The following is a 22,075-nucleotide window of genomic DNA, read 5'->3' as shown; positions in this document are numbered from 1 at the left end:
TTGCAATGCACTCTAAACATTGGGGATAGGGTGGACTAGGAATCAAAATGAAGCAATAAAATAACAGAAAGCTCATCGGGCCCTATGAATTGATCTTGACACATCAATGTGTCAATTTCACAAGACTGTGTCACTGTGGTGAGCCATCCCTTCTGCCTGCCCACTTGGCTGGCTGTGTTGGCCACAGAACGAGAAACTTTGTTTTAAAAACCACCTCCTGCATGGAACATATTTCTGGTGAGAGAGAAGCCGCAAGGAATGTCATCATCTCGGATGAAACAGCATTAAAAATGCTAGTCATGTGGCTAGAGAACCTTGCCTCCGCTCACACCCACACTGTCGCTTCTCCTTCCAAAGAGAACAATCGTCCTTGGCAATTGCAGGAACTTGGATGGCGGATCGTTCAGTAAAGGGGGTGGGGGTGGCTAACTGAGCAATTTCTAGACCAGGCCTGCTCAATTTAGGCCCCCCAGCTGCAGGGGCGTAGCAAGGTTGGAGGGGGCCCAGAGACGAGGTTTTAAAATGCCCCCCCACACACACTCAAAGTCCAGGGCCTCCGCACACCCCAGGCCCCCAAGGATTTAAGTCTGATATTCCAAAATAAGTCTGCTGCCTGGAAATACATTTCACTGAATACACACACGCACACGTCGCAATATATAGGGATATACATTGAGTACTATATATTCGTGCTACTTTTAATGCCTAGAACACACTAGAAAGATGAATGATTACAATGGGCCCCTCGCTGCAGATTAGCAAAGGAGACTTTCAACCATGCAGGGTGAGCCTATGTTTGTTTTCTCAGAATTCTGAACAAATTCAGCAAAGTTTGATTCCAGGAGGTTTTTCACACGAGGCTTTTAAAGCCCTTTAACACACCTCTCCTCCTCTGGAATGGAGGTGCTGCATTCACAGGGGGCCCAGACTGAGCCTGAAGTCCCTGCGAGTTATTGGGGAGCAGTTCACACACAAGAAAAACCAAATAAAATAAAAGCACCACACCTGATTCACAGTTCTCCCTCAGACCTTCTGGGTTGCAAAACAACTTGAACATAAGTGCATTTATAAACGAATGAATGAATAAATAAAATAAATATAATACTGTTTCTTCCAGAAGTTTTTGTAATTTTCTGCCATGAAACAAGCCACTTATAGGACTTTTTAGATAGTTTTTTTTAAGCCAGCAAATTTTCCAAGCTGTTTTAAAATAAATATTCAGAGACTTCTCAGTCCCACCCCCCATATCAAAGCCCTATGGCAAGCAGATGCCTATATATCGGGGGGGGGGTGGGAAAGGTAACCACAAAAAGGAGTTTATATTCTACCTGGCCAATGCTGGGTTGGGCAGGGCAGCAAGGGGTCTTCTGCTGCAGAGACCAGGGGTGGCCACTCTGGCTGCCTCCTCCTTCCTGGCTGGCTGGCTTGGGCCCTACTCGAGTTCAGGCTTCACTGAGGCCTACACGGAGGCCTCCCTGGAAGCCCCGCCCACCCGCCAATCAGCTGAGAGGCGGGAGGAAAGCAGCTCTTGGCAGCTGGGCCAGGAGGACAAGCCGGAGAGAGGAGGGCGAACAGGGCAAGCGGCTGAGGGGCCTTGGGGCTGGGCAGGGGGCAATGGGGAGTCACGTGAGGTGCCTCTGGGGGGCCCCTCCAGGCAGTGGGGCCCCCAGACAACCGCCTCCCCTTGCCCCATCGTTGTTACGCGTGTGCCCAGCTGTTTTTGAACTGCAACTCTCATGATCCCCAGCCACAGCGGGAACTGCAGACCAACATCTGCAGGATCATGGGAATCCTGGGGATTATGGGAATTGTAGGCCAACATCTGCAGGAGGACCAAAATTGAGCAGCCCTGTTCTAGAGCAGGGATTCTCAATGTTGGGCCCCCAGATGTTATTGGACTTCAACTCCCATAATCCCCAGCCCCAGTGGCCTTTGGTTGGGGATTATGGGAGGTGAAGTCCAATAACACCTGGGGACCCAACATTGAGAGTCCCTGTTCTAGAGGAACACCAGGCCTCCCTAGTTTCAGCCAGAGACAAAGCCAAGGTTTGTTAACTCCACAAAGACTCAAGATAACTACCTTATCTTGAGTCAGAGACCCTTGATCCATTTATTTATCTATCGAATCTGTAGACCAGCCCAAACTTCAATTTCTGGACACTTTACAACCACCACATAAAACAAATTATAACACAAACCTCGAAACAACTAAAAAACACAGTCAAGTTAAATATCTTGGAGGGAAAACAAAGACTTCTAAAATGTTGTCCAATGAGTCCAGTTCTGCCAAGTGCCTCTCCAGGGTTTCAGAGAGGAGCCTTTTCCAGCCCTGCCCCCCAAGATCCCTTAACTCAGGAGTCCTCAACCTTGGGACCCATCCTCTCCAGCCAAAATGGCCAACGACATCTGGGGACCCCAGGCAGAGGACCCCTGTCTTAACCAAGGATGCTGGGGGCCGAACCTAGGACCATCTACATGCAAAGCAGGTGTTCAACCACTAGGCTCTGGGCTCTCCCCAGTTAAGACTCCCCGCTTTTACTCCCACCCCCAAAATGCAGGAGTGGGGCTCAGTTGACAACTGGATTGTTTTCTTTTCCAGTTTTGCAATCTGAAGGGTTTGCCAATCACCAATTCCCTTTTCGTTTTTTGACAAGCTCCACTCTGATTAGATTCAGTTAAGCTAATAAGTTAGACTCAGTTAATAGGTTCAGTGCTGCTGTTCATTCAGGTTTGGTGAGGTTATGGAAGGTCTCTCTCATCATTTGCTTTTTCTTTAACTTAGCAGTTTAAGTCAGTGGCTGATGTGCTTACCCTATTACTACATAACCGTTATCCACACTCTGGTAACATCCCACTTGGATTACTCACTGCAATACGTGGTCTGGCCTTCAAGACGGTTCAGAATCTGTAGTTAGTACAAAGATATGGTAGCTAGATTACTAACCAGGGCCAGGTGTACAGAACACACTTCACCGCTTTTAAAATAACAGCCCGGGCATCTGGGCTGTTTCTGGGCTCAATTCAAGATGCTGGTTTTAATTTCTAAAGCAGGGGTTCCAGCCCTTGGGTCCCCAGGTGCTGCTGGACTACAATTCCCATCACCCCCCACCAAAATGTCTGAAGGGATGATGGAGTTGGAAGGGATGACGACGGGTTCTGTGCAGCTCTACCTGACAAATGGCCAGCCTGCAGGCAGCGCACCAATTCACCCTCATGGCCCGTTAGGAAGAGCCAGTACTATAAACAAGTATGCCCTAGAAGACCCCCTACAGAAGCAGCTGAGATGCATGCTTGAGGGCAAGACTACGAAACACATGATGCTGGAGCCAAGCCTTTCATACAGTCCCTTCTCCTCTCCCCCTGGGGGAAAAAATGGGGAATGTTTTCGCTTGTAACTCTGGCCCCTAAATAATCAGTCTTACAGAATACATCAGAAGTAGGTTTAATTCTATTATTGACATGAAAACAACCAGTTTGGTACGACAGCTCCTCAGCTCTAAGGCAGGGAAAGAAAACTAGGAAGGCCGCCATTCGCCGTGGGCCAGTGTGGACATGACACGGTCTGACCCTTAATCGTGATCGGGGGCAGGCAACAAGGGTGCATGCTCCCTCCCCTCAGTCCCTCCCTGCTCTCTTCCTCCATCCTGCTGGCCTTAGCAATGGTTAGGGTTATGTCAGCACCATAGTTAATGCTAACTAGGGGTCTGGCTTAACCAGAATTTAAAACTGGCAAGAGAGGCCAATAGAGCTGAACTCGCCAAGAGGGACGCACTCCTAACTTGCTTCAAGACCACAGCCTGTGGGGGGCCGGCCTTTCTGCTCATAAGGTCTCTCTGTGTCAAGGAAGCAGGCTCTCTACAGGTTAAGAGGGTAACGTTTCCTGGAGACAGTGAGGCAGGTTGGCTTGGGAGCATTCCCTCTTGGAATGTACATCAGGTAAGTACCTATTTTCTCAGCGCAGAAGGCAAGAGAAAGGAGGTTGGGTCTGCATGGTGACTTCCTTGTCCTCCTCCTCTCCATTCCCAGATTCAGTTGTTGATGTGGTGCCAGAAACTCGCCCTGAAGGCTGGCCTCTAGCAACAGCTTGGGCTGCTCTGAACGCTGGCTTCTGAGGCTTCCAGTGAACTCCCCTCCACTTCTGTAATAAGGAAACAGAGAAGCGGTCAGTCCGTTCCTTCATCACGTCCCGTGGATTATTTATTTATTTAGCAAATTTATCGACCGCCTGACTTCCATAGACTTAAGGCGCTGCTTTACATAAATCAAAACAACAACAACAACAACGAGAAAAAAGGGGGGAACAGACACATACACACACTAAAAACTAAAAGCCTGGCAAAATAAATAATATAATAATAATAATATAACGTAGGGATGTGCATGGAACCAGTTTGGAGGCCCTTTATGTTCCGCCGGTTCGACAGTTCGACGGCGGGGGGTGTCTTGCTTTAAGAGCGAGGGAGGGTGCACTTACACTTCCCACCACTTTCCTCCCGCTGGCGTCCGGTTTTTTCAAAGTCCATCAGGGTGGCAACGTAACTCCCTGCCGCCCCATTGTCCAGATATGACCGGAAGTCTCCGACGCAGACAACGGGGCGGCAGGGAGGTATGCTGCCACCACGATGGGCTTTGAAAAAAAGGATGTCGGGTGGGGGCAGAAGCAGAAGAGGGGTAAATGCACCCTCCCCCACTCTCAAAGCAGCATCTCTGCCACCTTCGAGCCTCCCCCCGTGCGGTTCCGTGCACATCCCTAAATAATGTTGAGTTATAACAGTCAACAGCTAAATTCCAGTCTCCAGAAACACTTGTGCAACACTGCATAGCAAACCCTAGTCTGTCAGGCACATCTCCCTTAAAAGGCTAACCGTATTTTGTTTTTGTTTTTTTTTTAAAGGCAAGTGAAGGTAACAGAGCTCAACCTACTGATGAGGTGTCCTGTGCCAATCTGGGCCAGGCGTCCATTGCGCTTCTCCAGCTCCTTCAGCATGGACTTTTCAAAGGCCAAGGCAGCAACTCGGGAAAAGAAATCCCTGACATTTTCCCCTGATAGGAGAGAAGGAGAGAGATGATGGTGCTCACTGCTTCTGGGAGCTTTGCATAGTTAAACACAGGGCCATGCTTGCATAGAGAGCTGTGTCAAGTGTGAGCAGCACTAAAAGGAGATAGCGCGCGTTCCCAGCTTTCCGTCTACAAAACGACTCGGCTCACAGATGGTCGCCTCGGAGTAACCCAACTGGAGCACACATGTGCAGTACAAAGTGATGAAAGGCTGTGCCTACATGCAGCGCGGCTATGAAAGGAAGCTGTTTTTACAGCACATGGGCAACATGGCACATGGGCAAGCCTTGGGCGGAGGGAAGGAATTGCTTGCACTCTGCCCCTCCTTCATGAGCTCTACTAACCTGTTTTGGCCGAAACTGACCAGTACTCAGCCTGCATCTCATTGGCAAAGCGAATGGCATCTAGTTCTGTCTGCTCACAGGCAGCATCAGACTGAAACGCAAACAAACCAAACTGCAAGTTGCTGCTAGCTCTGCACTTCAGACTATACTGTGAGTGTTATAACTTCCCACACAACGACACAAAGGTAGCCTACATAGAGATGTTTTTTCCCTGTATGGAAAACCGTGGGATTCACAGCCACTAGTCTACTCTAGATGGCTTTAAGGAGAGATCCAACCAGTGCATGGAAGCACCTGTCTGTCAGCAGCAGTTTCTCCCTGTAAATATTCAGCCTGGGCCTGTCTTTGTCACATGTTAAGAAATTATAATTTATTCATTCATTCATTCATTTAATGAATGTATATACCACCTAAAAGCTTGTTCTCTTGCTTAAAGTAAAGTGTGCCATCCAGTCAGTGCCGACTCCTGGCGCCCACAGAACCCTGTGGTTGTCTTTGGTAGAATACAGGAGGGTTTTCCCATTGCCTCCTCCCGCGCAGTGAGATGATCCCTTCCAGCATCTTCCTATATTCCTGTGTGCACCCTGCCTCTATGTTCTGACGTCAGACGCAGGGGTCGTAGTCTGGCCCCTGAACGGAGCCACAAGGAGTCCAACTCCACGTGTCCCCTTCGGGAGCTAAACACCAGCCATTTAACTCCTGAAGGGGCCATGCGGCCCGATGTGGTTGGACTACAACTCCTGTCATGCCCAGCCAAAATGGCCAGCCACTGTGTATGGAAAGGATAGGAGTTGCAGTCCAACATTCTCTGGGGACCCGAGTTCGAAGACCGCTGCTGTCTAGGAACTGCACTGACCCAACATTTACAAGTCTAAGTAAGGCAACTGCATTTAAAAGCGAACACCATTTGTTTGCAGAGTTCTTCTTGTTCTGCTTACCACCAGATCTTTTTTTGTTCCAACTAGGAAGATGAAGCTGGATCCTGGCTCGTTCTCTCTCAGTGCATCCTCTAGCCACTGTCTGAAACACAGGAGAGAGAGGAGAAGCAGAGGTGCTTATCAAAAAAGACTCCGGCCCCCGCCGCCCCCGGACCAGCACACTGTAAGTAGGGCTGCTCAACTTCGGCCCTCCTGCAGATGTTGGCCTGCAACTCCCATAACCCCTGTCTACTGGCCACTGTGGCTGGGGATTGTGGGAGTTGAAGTCCAAAAACAGCTGGGGGGCCTCAGATGAGCAGGCCTGCTGTACAGACTTCTAGACAGGACTGTATTGGCCAGAAGGGGCACAGACACAACGCCTCCCATCTTGGCCAGTAATATCCAAGGAGGGAGCCCACTTGGACTTCCTTTTGGATGCTCCAAAGGAAGAGGAGAGTGGGATGTCTTCTGCTTGATCATGACAACCCTCCTGCCTCGTCAACACTGGCCCGATGGACTGAGGGATGCCCGAGGCCTTGGTCCTATAAAATAATCCGGTAACTCCCTACAAGAGGTTGGGATCCCTGCAAAATTTCTCTCTCATCAGCAGAGCATTTCAGCAATGTTGCAAGCTAATCACCACAGCAGGACTGGTTCATAATAAACTAACAGAAGAACAGAACTAAGAGCCAAGGATTTCCTGGGAGGCCAACACGGTTTGCCTCAAAATTTACCCATCTATTGTTGCTCTCGGCATTAGTATCAGACCTTAATTAGACTGGTGGGCGGTTCACTTATGACCATTCCATGAGCAAACTCATCTACTCAGTCACTAAGAGGAAAGCTTCTTTCTCTCAACCTGCCACATGTCCACTGATTGCATTCATCCCAAAATGGTTTTGGGGGTGGAGGGGGAGGGGAAACTGTCCATGTAAGTACAGAAATAGATAAGGAAGGAAAAACAGAGATGTAACAAGAAGAATTAAGTGATCCCACTAAAAGAACAGGAGGAAGGGCTATAGAGTATAGGAAATGAAAGTCACAAGGAGACCAAGAGGAAGATGAGCACACACCATATGTTCTTCCTTCTTGAAAAACAACATCTTACACTGTACCAGTCCCCTTGGAGATGTCCTTCCTGCCCACCAGAGCTAGTTAATGATTCAGCCAATCCTAACCATGTCAAAAGAAAAGCACCGGGGAGAGCTGGGATTATTCTGGGCACAAAGCAGTGGTGCTGATGAAGGTGCAAAGTCCAACAACATATACACACAAAATACAAAAGATTAAATGGAGGCAATGGAATAGGAGAGAAGGGGGGAAACAGGGCCTGCTGTGCTGATTGCACAGTGATGCTGAAGGAGTTCTTTCCGGGTGACAAGAGGATCAATTAATCAATGGAGGTTCAGACCTGTACAAACCACACTTTTAACAAATAGAGCTGATACCTAAACCCTAAAGGTAAAGTGTGCTGACTCCTCGAATCGGTGTTGACTTCTGGCGACCTCAGAGCCCTGTGGTTGTCTTCGGTAGAACACAGGAGGGGTTTATCATTACCTCCTCCAACACTGTCTGAGATGATGCCTTTCAACATCTTCCTATACCACTGCTGCCCGATACAGATGTTTCCCATAATCCGGGAAACATACCAGCGGGGATTCGAACTGGCAACCTTCTGGTTTGCTAATCTAAACCTTCCTCCCTCTTTATTTAACATATAGTGGAACATTTGGCCACTTTAACAAATTACTTGATCAAACAGGCCGGCCGGCTTTACTCCAGACAGCAGCAAGACCAGAATAGCATCCAACACAAACCACAGCTGCTGCATTAGAGCACTTGCCCCACATATTCAGAAGCACAAACTATCCTGAGCATCGTAGCTGAAGCCATAGCTTGCTTTTCGGCTTTATACCCAATGAATCACAATTACCAGTTCAGCTTTAGGACAGGCTGCTTCAGGCAAGTTCATTAGAACAGGAGTTCTCAAGCTGGGTCCCCTGATGTTGTTGGACTACAACTCCCATCAATCACAGCCACAATGGCTTCCACCCATTGTGGCTATGGATGATAGGCATGGTATCCGAACAGTATCTGGGGGTCCAAGGTTAAGGACTCCTGCATTAGAGCTCTGCAGGATTGGACCATAGGTCTATTCAAGCCCAGTTTCCTGCTACCAATAGTGGAGTTATAGGAAACCCAGAGAGGGCCATAAAGACCACAGTTTCCTCTGCTGTTTATTCCATCTCTCCAACTGCTATTTAGAGGACTACCACCTCTGAACCTCAAGGTTCTGTTTAGCAGTCATGATTATTGTCAACTTAGACCTGCCCTCCATAAATTGGTCTAATCCCATAATTTAAGAGAGCACCTTCTTCACTAACCCCACCGCCTAATGAGATCATTGGGGGAGATCCGATTGCAGTAACCTCCAGCTTGTTTGGTTTTGACCCCAAACTGAGCCTTATCTAGGGTTGCCCCAGTGTTCTGTAACGCACTCCCAAATGGAATCAGAGTCTCCCCATTTCTGGCTGCATTTAAGCAACTTTTGAAGACGCACCTATTTTTATCAGGCGTTCAGCTTATAATGTTTTAAAGGTCTATTGGTGGTTATTTTAATTTGTTTTATTTAAGGATTTAACTGTTGTTGTGTTTTAATTTGTAAAATGTCCAGAGAGTTTATAGGGGGAGGTATATAAATATGATAAATAAATAAAACTAGCTGACCTGGCGCAGAGCATCTGCACCCCTAGTTGTCCCTGTCTCTTCCCCCCCTGCCCCATTTCATCCTCCCCCCACCCCATTTCTTCCCAGTGGCCAGCTGGCCTGGCCACCACTTCTCCTCCCCACCACTTTTCCCGGCAGGCCAGGCAAGCAGGCCAGAGAGAGAGTGTACCGCCCTCTCTGCCGCCCACCTGCTGGTTTCACCTGCCGGCTGGCCGCCTTCTTCCGCCCGAAGGGCCAGGCTATCTTTCCTTTTGGCTACCAGGCAGGCCGGAGAGGGAGTGTGCCATCCTCTCCGCTGCCTGCCTGCCGCTGTAGTTTTCTCGCCTACCCGCCATCCGCTTTCTCTGCCTGGCGGGGGCCATTCACCACCATTCTTTCCCCCACTGGCCGCCCAGCTACCGCCGCCATTTTCTTGCCATACCCATGGCTATCTGGCAGCTGCTTGCGAACTCTCACGAGAGCTGCCACACATGGGATTAGCCACGGGTACGTCTTAGAGAATTAAATACATAGACAAATCATTCTTAGAGAAACTTTAGCAAAAACAAAATTGTGGTGACTTACTTGGTGTGATCCAAAGTCTGGATATCAGCCAAGTCAAAGACTGTGATAATAACTGCAATGAAAACATGGGGATACAAAAAGATCCATTAGACAGTGGATTAGGAGTCCTTATAGTTTAACTCAGCAGATGTCAAAGAATAACAGTGTGGGTGAAGGGGAACAATTGAGAGTGACGGTGTCGCCTTACACACTACTAGCTGGGAACTGGCTCTCGTCTTGACTTACCCTCTGCTCCTCTGTAGTAAGCAGATGCAATGCACTTGAACTTTTCCTGACCTGCGGTGTCCCATCTGGGCAGGAATGAAATAAGGAATGTCATGTCAGTGCAAGTGAGAGCAACCTGAGCAAACCCGCTGATGAAGCAACAGCCTGGTACAAGCTGAAGAAGAATGTGATACTTGAGACACTGCCATCTGGAATGAGTTACTACTTTGACAGCAATCCCCACTCCCTTAATTAAACACACACACACACCCTTTAGTAAAGTTGCTGCTTTGTTTGTTAAAAGCAAATAATCCTATTGCATCTCAAAGACTCAGCAAATATGTTGTGGCTTAGATGGTCCTGAAACTGACCAGGTGGGTCCAGCCCACAAATGATGATGCCCCAATATACTTGCTAGTTTTTGAGGTGCCACTACAAACTCCTAGTTTTTGCTGAGGCAGTCGTAGACTGACTGGTGCCTTTTCCCTTCTGAAGTTTGCTTTCTTTTATGTTTTTATTTCTATTTGCATTAATTCATGATGACATTTATGAGCAAACAATGAAACCAAATATCAATAAGATATCCCCAAACCGTATAAGACAACTGAGAAAAGACACCTGGAGAATGCTGTTAAGGGATTTTCAGTAACATATGGGGGGAAATATCCAATAGATACAGAGGCAGATAGACACCTGGCTTCCGCCCAGTTTCACAGAGCTGTGAATCTGAAGTCCAGAATGAAAGGATATACTTGATAGTTGCGGTTTCTATAATAGGCACATTTATTCCAAACAAGAGTGCCAGAACATTGCTATCCATCAATATTGGTTAATAAATTGATTAAATTTAGAAAAATGTGCATATTAGCAGAATCTCAAAATGGGAGTCTTTGAGATCATGAAGCTGTAATGCTCATCCCAGTAAAGCTGTACACCATATTTACCCGAATACATGACTCTGAATTTAAGATGGCCCCCTGATTTCTAACACTTAAGGACTTTGAACAAACCTAGTCTTGGATTTAGATAAATATAGTAAAACTATGGCACAGGAGGGAAATGCTTGACTAACAAGCAGAAGGTGGCCAGTTCGACTCCCCACTGGTATGTTTCCCAGACTATGGGAAACACCTATATCGGGCAGCAGCGATATAGGAAGATGCTGAAAGGCATCATCTCATACTGTGCGGGAGAAGGCAATGGCAAACCCCTCCTGTATTCTACCAAAATAAAACCACAGGGCTCTGTGGTTGCCAGGAGTCAACATCAACTTAACAGCACACTTTACGTTTATGAGCACTGTGCGACCATGAGAAAGGTGGATCTGAGAAAAAGATGCTGGACTGATAAGGAATTATGTCATACAGAGATTGGCTTTAACATGCTACCTGGGACAGAGTTTCCCCCAAAGTGCTACCAAAGCTCTTCATCTCTCACAGGGGAGCTATATTTAATTTAATTTAATTTAATTTAATTTAATTTAATTTAATTTAATTTAATTTAATTTAATTATTTTATTGTTACATTTCTATACCGCTTTTCATTCAAAACAATCCCAAGGCGGTTTACAAAAGTTAAAAAACATACAATAAAAATGACAATAAAAATATTAACCTAAAAATACAAAGCCAATCTAATTTAAAATCTATAAAATACAAACATGAAAACTATATGTGAGTAAGACACATAGAAGCAGCAATAAAAACAATCATGTAAAGGCCTGGATAAAAAGCCAAGATTTAACATGCTGCTCCCTCAACACTGACACCAGCTAAAACTATTTTATTTCAAAAAGACGTTTGCATTCCAACTCACATCTGAAGATTGTATGGAACTCCAGCTATCTCAAAACGCTCGATTTCAAAATCCACTCCAATGGTTGCTTTATAATCTCGGTCAAACACATCTTTACAGAACCTGTAATGGAGAAGTGTGGTAGAAAAAACAAAATGATGCCACCACAAATTGCTTGTTTTTGCGGATGCAGTTGTGGATTGACAGATGCCGTTTCTCTGCTGAAGTCTGATTTCTTTTACAAAATGCTTTTATTACCATTTGTGTTAATACATGATGACACTGATGAGCAAACAATGAAACCAAATATCAATAAGATACCCCAAACTGTACATGACAATTAACCAAGAAAGACCACCTGGAGAATGCTGTTGAGGGATTTGTAGTAACATATGGGGGAAATATCCAATAGATATACAGACAGATGAACACCTGGCTTCCACAGAGAAAAAGAGAAAAAAGACAGAAGACAAACAAATTGATCTAGGAACTGGTTTGTTGATTTGCATGTCTTTTCACTCTAGGTGGTGGAAATGCATCGACCACAAAATCCACGCTTGTGGCCTATCTCCAGACACCCTGCGTATGCTAAATAGAGAGAAGGCCAAAGAAGTAATCATACAACACCTTTTAGATCTAGAGCTTCAGTTTAATTTGAGTCGGATACCCACTTTTTGTAAGATACCAAGTGGGATATATGGGAGAGCTGTGGCCTCTTACCTGTTCACACTTACATATCCCAATTATCGCTGGGCTTTTATCAGAGCAAGATTTAATGCCCTCCCTTCAGCTTTTCTGGAGGGCAGACATAATAAAATTCCCATTGCACAACGTTTGTGACCCTGAATCGATAACACACGTGCTTTTATACTGCAGATTTTATTCCGATTTACGTCATGGTTTGATCTCCCCTTTTCTATTAGAACATCCGGGTCACTCCGATTATTTTTATATATCACTCACTTCTAGCAGATTATAAGTTTCAGGTCACTTACAATGTAGCCAAGTTTTGCTTTTGGAACTAACTTGAGCCTCAAATCATAAGATACTTTGGCAGTTTCAGCCAAAATCACATCACATGGATGTTGCGTAATCAGAACATTCAATTCCAAGCTCCATTTAATTATTTCAGTATCGAGTGGACGTGTTACCTGGGTTTGGATAAAATTATAAAGCATATTATGAGCCTGATTAAATTAACGAATATGACAATAGAATTTGATGATATTTGGAGCTTCCAAAGCACTAATAGCATTAGAACCAAACCTTTTGGATATGCTGTGTCTTAACTGAATATATTGCCAAGCACCATATGATTTTATACCATATTCATGTTGAATAAAATGAAATGGTTTAAAAACAGAAACGGGATATTAATTGGGACAGAAAAAATATATTACTATTAGCCCAATTCTGCCAACAGACAAGTCTTCTAGCAAGGTATTTGGGGACTACCCCATAATGTAGACAACTCATGAGCAAATAGACAAGTCTGGAAATTGAGCAGTATGTTTTTTTTAAGCAGATCTTGTAGCCAAAATAGATAGACTATACCAAGTAGAATGTTTCAAGTACCTAGAACCGAATGCGGCTTCGCCAAAAAATAGGTACCAATTGTTGGATAAAACCCCATTAATTAATACTCTAGTCTTAGGCAACTTATGTAAAATATCAATGCATTTGATAAAGGTTTCAGGAAAATCAAAATACTGAAGAGAGGATTTAAGAAAACTAATCTTCACTTTATCAAATGTTTTCATTCTTATTGGACTCCAGTTAGACTTCATGAATGTGGGCTGAGCAAATCTGATAAATGTTGGAGACGTAGGGGAGAGGTGGGATTTCTTACAGCTCTTCCTTTCTTATTAGGTTATATCTCCACTCTGGACAAAGATAAGTGCCTATGTCAATTTAGTTATAGTGAGAGAATATCCTCTAGACCTGTTTCAGTTTTGCCTCCTGATGTTGAAAGAATAACCTATTGCCTATTGGACCAAGTTCTTTTTCTCTTCTCTCTTTTCTTTTAGCAGCCATGGGGGTGCAATCTGGATTGGGGCCAAGGTGCAAGGAAAGCTTTTGCTTATTTGAGCTCTTTCCACTAATGCATCACTCAGTCCCAATCCAGATCAGCCCCCTAAAGTTGCTATGTGCTCAGGGAGGGAAGCTGCAGTGTGTGACCCTAACAGCGAAACCTCATTTCTCTGTGCTGTTATCCTAATCCAGATCCCCCCTACCCCTCAGTCGTCCCATCCTGAGAGGACCACTTTCAACACATGGTAAGACAACTGTGAATTTATAGCACTGTAAACTGGTCAGCTGAAATATAAACCATAGCCAGTTGCTGCCCATTCAGCTTAAAATTTGCAAGTCTGACAGCCACCACTGCCACCAAGTGCTGGAATCTACCGTACCTGTTGATGAGGCTTGTTTTTCCAACGTAGAGGTCTCCCACCACTACCACTTTGGATATTTTTAACCTGCAACATATATTTTCACATGAGACAGAGCTGGTTTTGTGATAGCAAGCATGAATTTTCCCCCTCTGCTAAGCAGGGTCCACCCTGGTTTGTATTTGAATGGGAGACTACATGTGAGCACTGTAAGATATTCCCCTTAAGGGATGGGGCCACTCTGGGAAGTGCAGAAGGTTCCATGTCCCGGGAATCTCCAGATAGGGCCAAGAGACAAAGGAGCTCTTACCCCTGAACTTTAGGGCTAAAGTCCAGGGCCTCCACAGCCCCTGGGGGCCTCCAAATCCTCTTTAGTCTGTCCTGGGTAGTGTGGTTGCCCAGCAGAGCATGATGATGCTAAATTTGCAGGGGAGGGGGGCCCTTCAAAAGCCTTTAGGTCCAGGCTCCAAAATTACCTCTGCTGAGAGAGACTCCTGCCTGTAACCTTGGAGAAGCTGTTGCCAGCCTGGGTAGACAATACTGAGCTAGCTGGACCAAAGGTATATGGCAGCTTCCTAAGAAATATTTTCTAGCTTCTTCCTCAGGGAGACTCACCCAACAGCACCAGTGTTCCGCTGCTGACTGGCACTCCTCACCAGGGTGTGGAAGTGATCTTTGAACTGGAGGCAGGCCTCTGGTGTGTACCACTGCAGACACACAGAGAACAGGTGCTAGACATTTTACAAGATGATGAGATCTATCGTGCCAGGAGATCACCTAGCAAAGTTATTAGGGTCGGTTTGCCGAGGCAAAAATTTGCTTTGAGCTCCCCTGCCTGAGACAATATCCCAAATGATCAGGTAAAAACAAGCAGGATGGACACAGATGGAAAGTTCACTTACCTTTGGGAAGTGGGATATTATTCTGTCTCTGCTCACGGGAGGTGTAACATGCAATAGGGTGGCCTTCATGGCTCAAGTTCTGTGTTTGCCCTGCAAGAAAATGCCATTTATTATGTACATCACACACGTTTAATGTTACTCCATTTTATCATACAGGGTCCCAGTAATATAGTAAAAAAAGACATTTATGTTCAAATATTAGGGTGAAAACATCCCTGTTGTTTTTCTCTTGGGGTACTGTATATGTCCTCCAACAGAGGCTTTATTTTGGTATAACTTGAGGCAGGGGTTCTCAGCCTTGGGTCCCCAGATGTGGTTGAACTAAAACTCTCATCATCTGCAGGCTCTTGGGAGTTGTAGTCCAACCACATCTTGGGAGGCCACAAGGTTGGGAACCCCTTAGGGAAAGGGAACTCTAAAGTGTGCAGAGGAAGAAACAGAGGAGGAGGACAATGCCAGATGCACCCACATAACAAAAAACAACCTACACTATTCCCAATGGAATAAACCCCATGTTAGTGTGTGTGTGTGTGTGTGTGTGCGCGCGCGCGCACGTGCACAGTGGCACTCTCACCCCTGGACTCCAGGGCCAAAGTCCAGGGCCTCAGCACCCCCCGAGGGAGTGGGGAAAGAAATATGTGGGAAGGGAATATGCTGAGTGTTGAAATGTTTCTGCAAATGCATATTTGCATAAATACATGCCAGTTTTATAGCCCGACATTCTTGTGAGTTCAGTTGCTATTTGTGCCAAGAACTCACATGTTAAAAATACACTGTGTGTCATGGAGTGTGTGTGTGTGTCTGGCGAGGATTATACTTGACATGCGGGGGGGTGGGTGGGCTCCAAAGGCCTTTAGGTCCAGGCTCCAAAATTATCTGCAGGTGTGGGCATGGGCATAAGCGTGGTGGCAGGGTTACCATCTGGATGCCATCGTATCCGCAGTCAGCCCTGACTAGAAAGCATCTTTAAGTCTCTCCCATACTATTTAAGCCATCCCTAAAAGTAAGATGTAAAGTGTGCCAATGAGTCGGTGTCGACTCCTGGTGACCACAGAGCCCTGTGGTGTCTTTGGTAGAATACAGGAGGGGTTGACCATTGCCATCTCCCACGCAGTATGAAATGATGCCTTTCAGCACCTTCCTAGATTGCTGCTGCCCGATATAGGAGTTTACCAGCGCGGATTACAAATTACACCCACCATTAGGTGGGTCATTAAAAGCTGGACAGAATATGGTGAATAAATCACATGTACATTTCCACCCATTTAGGCTTTACATTAGTATTACAAACTGGTTTAAAGAAAAGCCAATTCATATGAGGCCGGGGTGGTAGGGAAGGAAAAAACCAGCTTGAGTTGGATACTCGGGATCTGCAAGCTGGCAAATAGCAGTTTGCCAAGTCACGTCTTCCTGCCCTCACCAAAAAAAACCCCCAAAACCCCGAAAAACAGGCCAGAAGCCTTGGAGGGAGAGAGGGGAGAGATCTGAACCTCCTTTTTGCAGTTCAACTGCATGCTCCTGCATTTAAAAAAGGGAGACATATTTCCAATTAGAATTCTGGCCATTCTGCAAAGAGTCAGAGAGAAAATAACTCACCCTGTTTCAGGCAGCTGATACAGCAGGCTCTCAGCTGTAAAAGCAGTTCCGCCTGCGACTATGTGGCCATAGCAACCAGTGTGCAACCTTTAAACCTCCCCCCCACAAATAAGAAGGTGGAGTTAGAAGGCAGAACAGCCAGCCAACCACCTGAGAGATCCGGCCAGCCTCTAAAGCCCGGTCATTAAAGGGTCTGGCCACTTTGGTGGACGGCGTTGCTACTAAGCCAAACTGAGCTCCCACGCTTAGCTGGTTCAAAACCTCATCGCCAGTCATTGTATAGCTGCTTCCCTCTTTACTAACACAAAGTCATCATTATATAGATTTAACTAAGAGCTTATTTCAGCAACAGCTCATAGGAACATTGGAAGCTGCCATCTACTGAGTGGTCCATCTAGCTCAGTATTGTCTTCACAGACTGGCAGCGGCTTCTCCAAGGTGGCAGGCAGGAATCTCTCTCTCAGCCCTATCTTGGAGATGCTGCCAGGGAGGGAACTGGGAACCTAGATGCTCTTCCCAGAGTACCTCCATCCCCTGAGGGGAATATTTTACAGTGCTCACACATCAAGTCTCCCATTCATATGCAACCAGGGTGGACCCTGTTTAGCTAAGGAGACAAGTCATGCTTGCTACCACCAGACCAGAATTCCTCTCTGTCCATGACTCCTCTCTCTCCATTTTCTCCTCCTCCTTTCCCTTTCTGACTCTTGCACAAAAGTCCCCTTTAAAACAAATGAGGCATGCCACAGCATTCTTGCACTTATCTGAAACACAAGCGGCAGACTCTATTTGCCTCCAAAATGAGTTCCCTCGCCCCACCGCCAAATTTTTTGATGTTAAAAATCAAGGGGTGCCTTGAACCCAGAGCCCTCTTCTTTTCGGGGGAATCCAGGTATCATCTTTATCTAACCTCTGTTTTAAAGGGGACAATCTTAAATGCTTCTCTTCAGGTAAATACAGTCACTAGTGCATCAGGTTTGTTCAAACACCATGGCCTCCTGCTAACACTTAGTTAGTCAGGATGTCAGCTGCTGATTTCACCATGAGCATTTCTGGAAGCCAGCTGCTGGCTCCCGTTGTGAGGGTGTTGGGTGGGCATTGTGCGCTGTGGGCACAACACTTTCCGTGGGCATTGCTATGCTGCTGCCATCTCCCTGCTTCCACCACACCCGCTTATGTCTCCTAGGCTGTTCTGCCCTACAGGTTTGATCACAACAGGAAACTAATTATTTTTCCATCTTCTGTTAAGTGAAAGGCTGCATCCTCAGGAGGGAAGCCTGAATTATGTGGTCTGCTTTGACGAAACCGGTGGTGAGTAAGCAGCTTAGTAGACAGTAAGCATCTTAATCTGCCCACAGAGAGAAGAACACGCACCCATCAGCTCGTCTGAATTCAACAGTCACATTTCTAAGTGCTGTCATTTGGACACATAATGGCTCCTTCACAGACAATGGGGAGCATGGAACACAGTTTAAGTGAGCACCACAGTGGTCAATGCACCACATTCACCACAGAACTGGAATCAGGGCTTTTTAAACATCATATGTAAATGACATCCTGAGTCAACAACCTTTTTCGTAGGAGCACGCAACATGAGGGGATCATTTGCTCCTCAGTTTACTGTCAAGAAAGTAAATGTGTCTTCTGGAAACGATTTTTATTGTGGCTTGTTTGCTGCTGGCTGTGGATTTGGATGACAGGCTATCCATCCCCATGTCTCATTTTAATCCGTCTGATCTGCTTGACCCCTGCTGTTAGCTTTGTAAAATCCTTTTAAACAACTTTTTATTATGATAACTGCTACATGATGTCAGATGGGCAAAATAGCTAGAGCATATGCAGAGAATTTGAGGCCATGGTCTGTCTGAATTGGAGAAGGCGCAAACAGGCCTAGCTCCAACAAAAGCCACTTGTTGAGTAAGTTGAACTATTGCTTCCCACAAATTAGGGCATAGGCACAATGCTGGGGGCATATCATGCTTGCTGTTTACCAGACAATCCAATTTTTCAAAATATCCCCTCATAGTGCTCTGCCATGAGATGAGACCACATCCAGGACCGTGTCATGAGGGAGCACAGAAGAGAAAGAGCATTTGTGAGGAGGAGCATAGCTGGACTCTGATGCACTTGCAGCTCCCATTCCTTGAAGTGAGGCTTGTGCAAGAGAGCTTCCCAGGGAATTGTGTCCTCCTGTGGGTCTCTCAGCGGACAGCCAGAGTTGGCTGCTCCAAACGGCCACTTCAAGCTGCCACACAGTACCAAGTTTCTTGCTATGCTTGCATGGTTTTAAACTGCTCCAAACATACCTGCAGCGGTGCGGTGGGCATTTTATCAAGTAAAGACAGAGGCGCTCTTCTCCCTGGTCTTCTGGGCAGAAGTGCAGGGCCTCCACACACCCCGGAGGGCCCTCGAATCCTCCTCAGCCTGTCCCAGGTGATGTGGTCTAAAACGCAACCTCTGCTTTAGACCGGCGGGGGGGGGGGGGGAGAAAAATGGGGGAAGGGAATATGTTACGTTATGTTAAATAACATAAAGTTATGTTAATATGTTAAAGAGAGCCAGCGTGGAGTAGTGGTTGGAGTGCTGGACTAGGACCAGGGAGACCTGAGTCCAAATCCCCATCCAGCCACAATCCTTGCTGGGTGACTCTGGGCCAGTCTCTCGGCCTGACCTACTTCACAGGGTCGTTGTGAGGAGAAACCTAAGTATGTAGTACCCTGCTCTGGGCTCCTGGGAGGAAGAGCGGGATATAAAATGTAGAAATAAATAAATAAATAAATAAATAAAGTTGCATGTTGCAGTGTTTCTGCTCATGCGTATGGGCATAACTAGACCCGCTTTCTAGTCATACATTCTTGTCAGTTCGGTTTGTGCCTTCGAGAACCCACGTGTTAAAAATACTGTGTGCATCAGGGGGAGGATGCTTAACATGTGTGGGGAGCCCCCCCCCCAAGGCCTTTAGGTCCAGGCTCCCAAATGACCTAGAGGCACCTCTGAGTAGCAAAGAAGCAAGCAAGTGACCCCTGAATCCCCTTCTTGGCGTGAACTGCAAATACCCAGCTGTCTGAGGGAAGCTGCTGCAAACCTAGGACCAAGCATGGGGGCCATCATGCCTCAGAGCAGAAACACAGGCCTGCGCCTGGAGGGAGGGGCTGAAATGGAGAAGCCCAGCGGCCTTGGAAGGAGCAGCCCTCGCGCCCCGCAGGGCTGCTCTCAGCTCGCTCTTTCCTGAGCAATGCGCCCCTTCTTTGCAAATCACACACACGTCTTCATTCAGCAGCTCCCCCCTCCTCCTCCCGCACCCCAAAACGGCTCCCCCAGCTGCACACAGACTCCATCAGAGACGCTGCCCGGCCCTCCTCTCCTCCTGGCCCGCCCCTTCGAGCAGGGCACAGGCTTTCCAGTCCCTCACGCGCTCCGCACACTGCGCCGGCGGCGGAGCTTACGCGCTATTCCCGAACACCGGCTCCCCAGCGGCAGCCGCGCCTCTATAGCCGCTCCCGGCGGGCGCTGCGCTGTTTGCGCCCAGCGCGTGCGCGGCCCCTCCAGGGGAAGCCCGTGCGCTCGCGGGGCGTAGCTTCGTATTCTCAGAATACGGCGTAGGGAGCCAGGGCGTCCCTGTCGCCTAGCAACCACCAGGGCGCGTGGTGCCCCAGGCTGGAGGGGGAGGGGTCGTGCGCTGGGAGGGAGAGCCTGGAATTGGAAATTTGTCCCTTTTTTGTGGGGGGCGGGTCAGGGTGGGGAGGGTCTTGGGGGTCCTTCTCCTCCCCTTATATTGGGGGGCTCTTCTTTCTGTTGCTTGCATCGCAGCCTTTCTCCCAGCCAAGCCTCTTGGGCGCTTGCTTGCCTTTGTCTGCGGCTTCCATCCCCTCGCGCCTGCTGCTCTGCTGCTGCTGCTGCTGCTGCTTTCATGATTAACGTTACTTTTTTATTTTATTTTTAATTTTTTTGCTGTGCACATTGAATGGTTGAGGGAGGAATTAAGAAAATAATAACCAAGACCTCCCCTTGCTTCCCACTGCAACGTTTTGCAAAAGACACGTGTCTTCTTTGACAGGCATCCCTGAGTTGCAACTGGAGCAAAAAAGCACAGGCAGTGGAGCCCCAGGCTCTGCCTTCCTCCCCGGCCTCCCCTCCCGGCCTTGTTCTTCTCTCCATCCACCCTCTCCGCTCTAGGGCTTTCCACTGCAGGGTTGGTTTCGGAGGGTTTTGGCAGGAGAATTGGCTTCCTCTTGGTCCTTCTGAAGGAGCCATTCTTTTTGAAGGGTGTGTCCCCCCCCCTTTGAAGGGGAGGAGGGGGCAGAAAGAAAAGATGGCCCTGCTGCCCCGCATCTCCTCCAAACTGCCCCCCGACATCGACCCCACGAAGGCCCCCATTGCCTTCGGCCGGAGGGCCCTCCCAAAGCTCAACGAAGAGTTGCACGACCCGGAGCTGCTGACCCGGCAGAGGGCCCTGATGGCCCTGTGTGATCTGGTGCATGACCCGGAGAACACCTACACTGCAATCAGCATAGGTAAGACTGAGGTTGCTTGGGCGAAGCCGTCACTCTGGCGTCTTGGCCCAACCCGTTGACACTCACCTCCGGGAGCTCCTTCTAAACACTGAGGCGGCCGAGCGGTCATCTTTGAAGACTGGCAAAGAGCCTTGTGGCACCTGAAAGCCTCACACATTTCTTAACGCCCAAGCTTTCACAGACGTTACAGCTTCCCATGGCTGTCTTGTCCCACTCTTCGCAGTTCCCCAGGCTCTAGAGTAGCCATGCCCCCCGAAATTCCGGGTTCCACCTGGATCTTAAGCATCTCACCCAGATTGCTTAACCCACCCAGATTCGCCCGGATTTCAGCGTTCATTTTTAAAAAGGAGCTAAGCTCTAGCCCTTGTAGAAGCGGAGTGATGGAGCAAAACGTGCAGTCACTATTTGGCTCAAGAATTAGTTTCAAGCCAATTGACATAATATGCAAATTAGGCACCCGGATTTGGAAAGCCAGAATATGGCAACCCTACACACACACACACCCCCCATATCTGTATGTGTGTGTGCATGACGCACAAGAACCCCCATGAGCTGGGCAAGAAGCACCTTTCTTGAGTGGAGCTTTCATATTTAGCAGGGGAAGAATAACTGTGCCTATTTACCTATTTACCTGTGCCTGTTTATCACTCGTATGGCTTGTTGCTGATACCTTCTGTATGTTGAGACTGTGAGCCCTTTGGGGACAGGGAACCATTTTCTCCTGCTTTTTGCTGTGCAGATCGCATCGGGAACGTTTGTGTTGAAAAGTGGTGCATAAATATTTCAGTGATAACAATAACAATAAACAGGGGAAATGTTTCCTGCAGCTGATGAAAGCTTATGCTTCAATAAATGTGTTAGTTAGTCTTTAAGACGACCTCAGCCTCCCTGGCAAGGATGCACCAGTGCAGGGAGAGAGCAACCTAACAGAACTTCTCAACTAATTGCACCAGTAGAGAGGGCAATATTTAATGCCCTCCCTGCCAGGAAGCCATCTGTGGCACCTGAAAATATGTCCTGGAGGGTTGCACAGACCTCAGAGACCACTGGCGGAGCCAGCCCAAC

At 47.3% G+C, this 22,075-nt stretch overlaps 3 protein-coding genes across 8 annotated transcripts in view; 1 reads left to right on the top strand and 2 right to left on the bottom strand.

The window, feature by feature from the left end:
- Positions 1-4,043, bottom strand: part of BCR (BCR activator of RhoGEF and GTPase) — a 100,832-nt gene extending 96,789 nt beyond the window's left edge. Inside the window, exons 1-2 of one of the 3 annotated variants that reach the window (XM_053280462.1) lie at positions 3,945-4,043; positions 2,869-2,905 (exon numbers count right to left, since the gene is read on the bottom strand). The gene's annotated coding sequence lies outside the window, so the exon portion shown is untranslated. Of the gene's footprint in view, positions 1-1,328; positions 1,862-2,811; positions 2,906-3,944 lie in introns of those variants that run through there. The other 2 variants (XM_053280463.1, XM_053280465.1) reach the window with 2 other exon arrangements.
- On the bottom strand, positions 3,427-19,904 carry RAB36 (RAB36, member RAS oncogene family). 4 transcript variants are annotated; one of them, XM_053280468.1, is made up of 12 exons: positions 19,799-19,893; positions 18,803-18,953; positions 14,901-14,990; positions 14,614-14,705; positions 14,020-14,085; positions 11,630-11,731; positions 9,836-9,900; positions 9,611-9,662; positions 6,341-6,422; positions 5,403-5,493; positions 4,924-5,043; positions 3,427-4,138 (listed from the first exon to the last, which is right to left on the bottom strand). In XM_053280468.1, exons 3-12 carry the CDS (start codon positions 14,967-14,969, stop codon positions 4,074-4,076), a joined length of 804 nt encoding a protein of 267 aa, XP_053136443.1. In that variant the 5' UTR covers positions 14,970-14,990; positions 18,803-18,953; positions 19,799-19,893; the 3' UTR covers positions 3,427-4,073. The 4 variants fall into 4 exon arrangements, with proteins under 4 accessions (XP_053136443.1, XP_053136445.1, XP_053136444.1 ...); XM_053280470.1 differs by having other exon boundaries at positions 19,553-19,877; XM_053280469.1 differs by having other exon boundaries at positions 18,803-19,904.
- Positions 19,905-20,164: 260 nt separating this feature from the next.
- Positions 20,165-22,075, top strand: part of RSPH14 (radial spoke head 14 homolog) — a 52,000-nt gene continuing 50,089 nt past the window's right edge. Inside the window, exon 1 of the mRNA XM_053279634.1 lies at positions 20,165-21,010. Within this exon, the coding sequence (XP_053135609.1) occupies positions 20,809-21,010 (202 nt within the window). The 5' untranslated portion in view covers positions 20,165-20,808. The remainder of the gene's footprint in view (positions 21,011-22,075) is intronic.

Source organism: Hemicordylus capensis, chromosome 15, assembly GCF_027244095.1.
Source record: "Hemicordylus capensis ecotype Gifberg chromosome 15, rHemCap1.1.pri, whole genome shotgun sequence".
NCBI lineage: Eukaryota > Metazoa > Chordata > Lepidosauria > Squamata > Cordylidae > Hemicordylus > Hemicordylus capensis.
This window is presented reverse-complemented; position numbering and strand designations above follow the sequence as displayed.

Coding starts and splice junctions, on each gene's coding strand:
- RAB36 (XM_053280469.1), bottom strand. CDS start 14,969: ATGAAGGCCACCCTATTGCATGTTACACCTCCCGTGAGCAGAGACAGA. Junction 14,706..14,900: donor TAATATCCCACTTCCCAAAG/GTAAGTGAACTT, acceptor GTGTGTCTGCAG/TGGTACACACCAGAGGCCTG. Junction 14,086..14,613: donor CGGAACACTGGTGCTGTTGG/GTGAGTCTCCCT, acceptor TATATGTTGCAG/GTTAAAAATATCCAAAGTGG.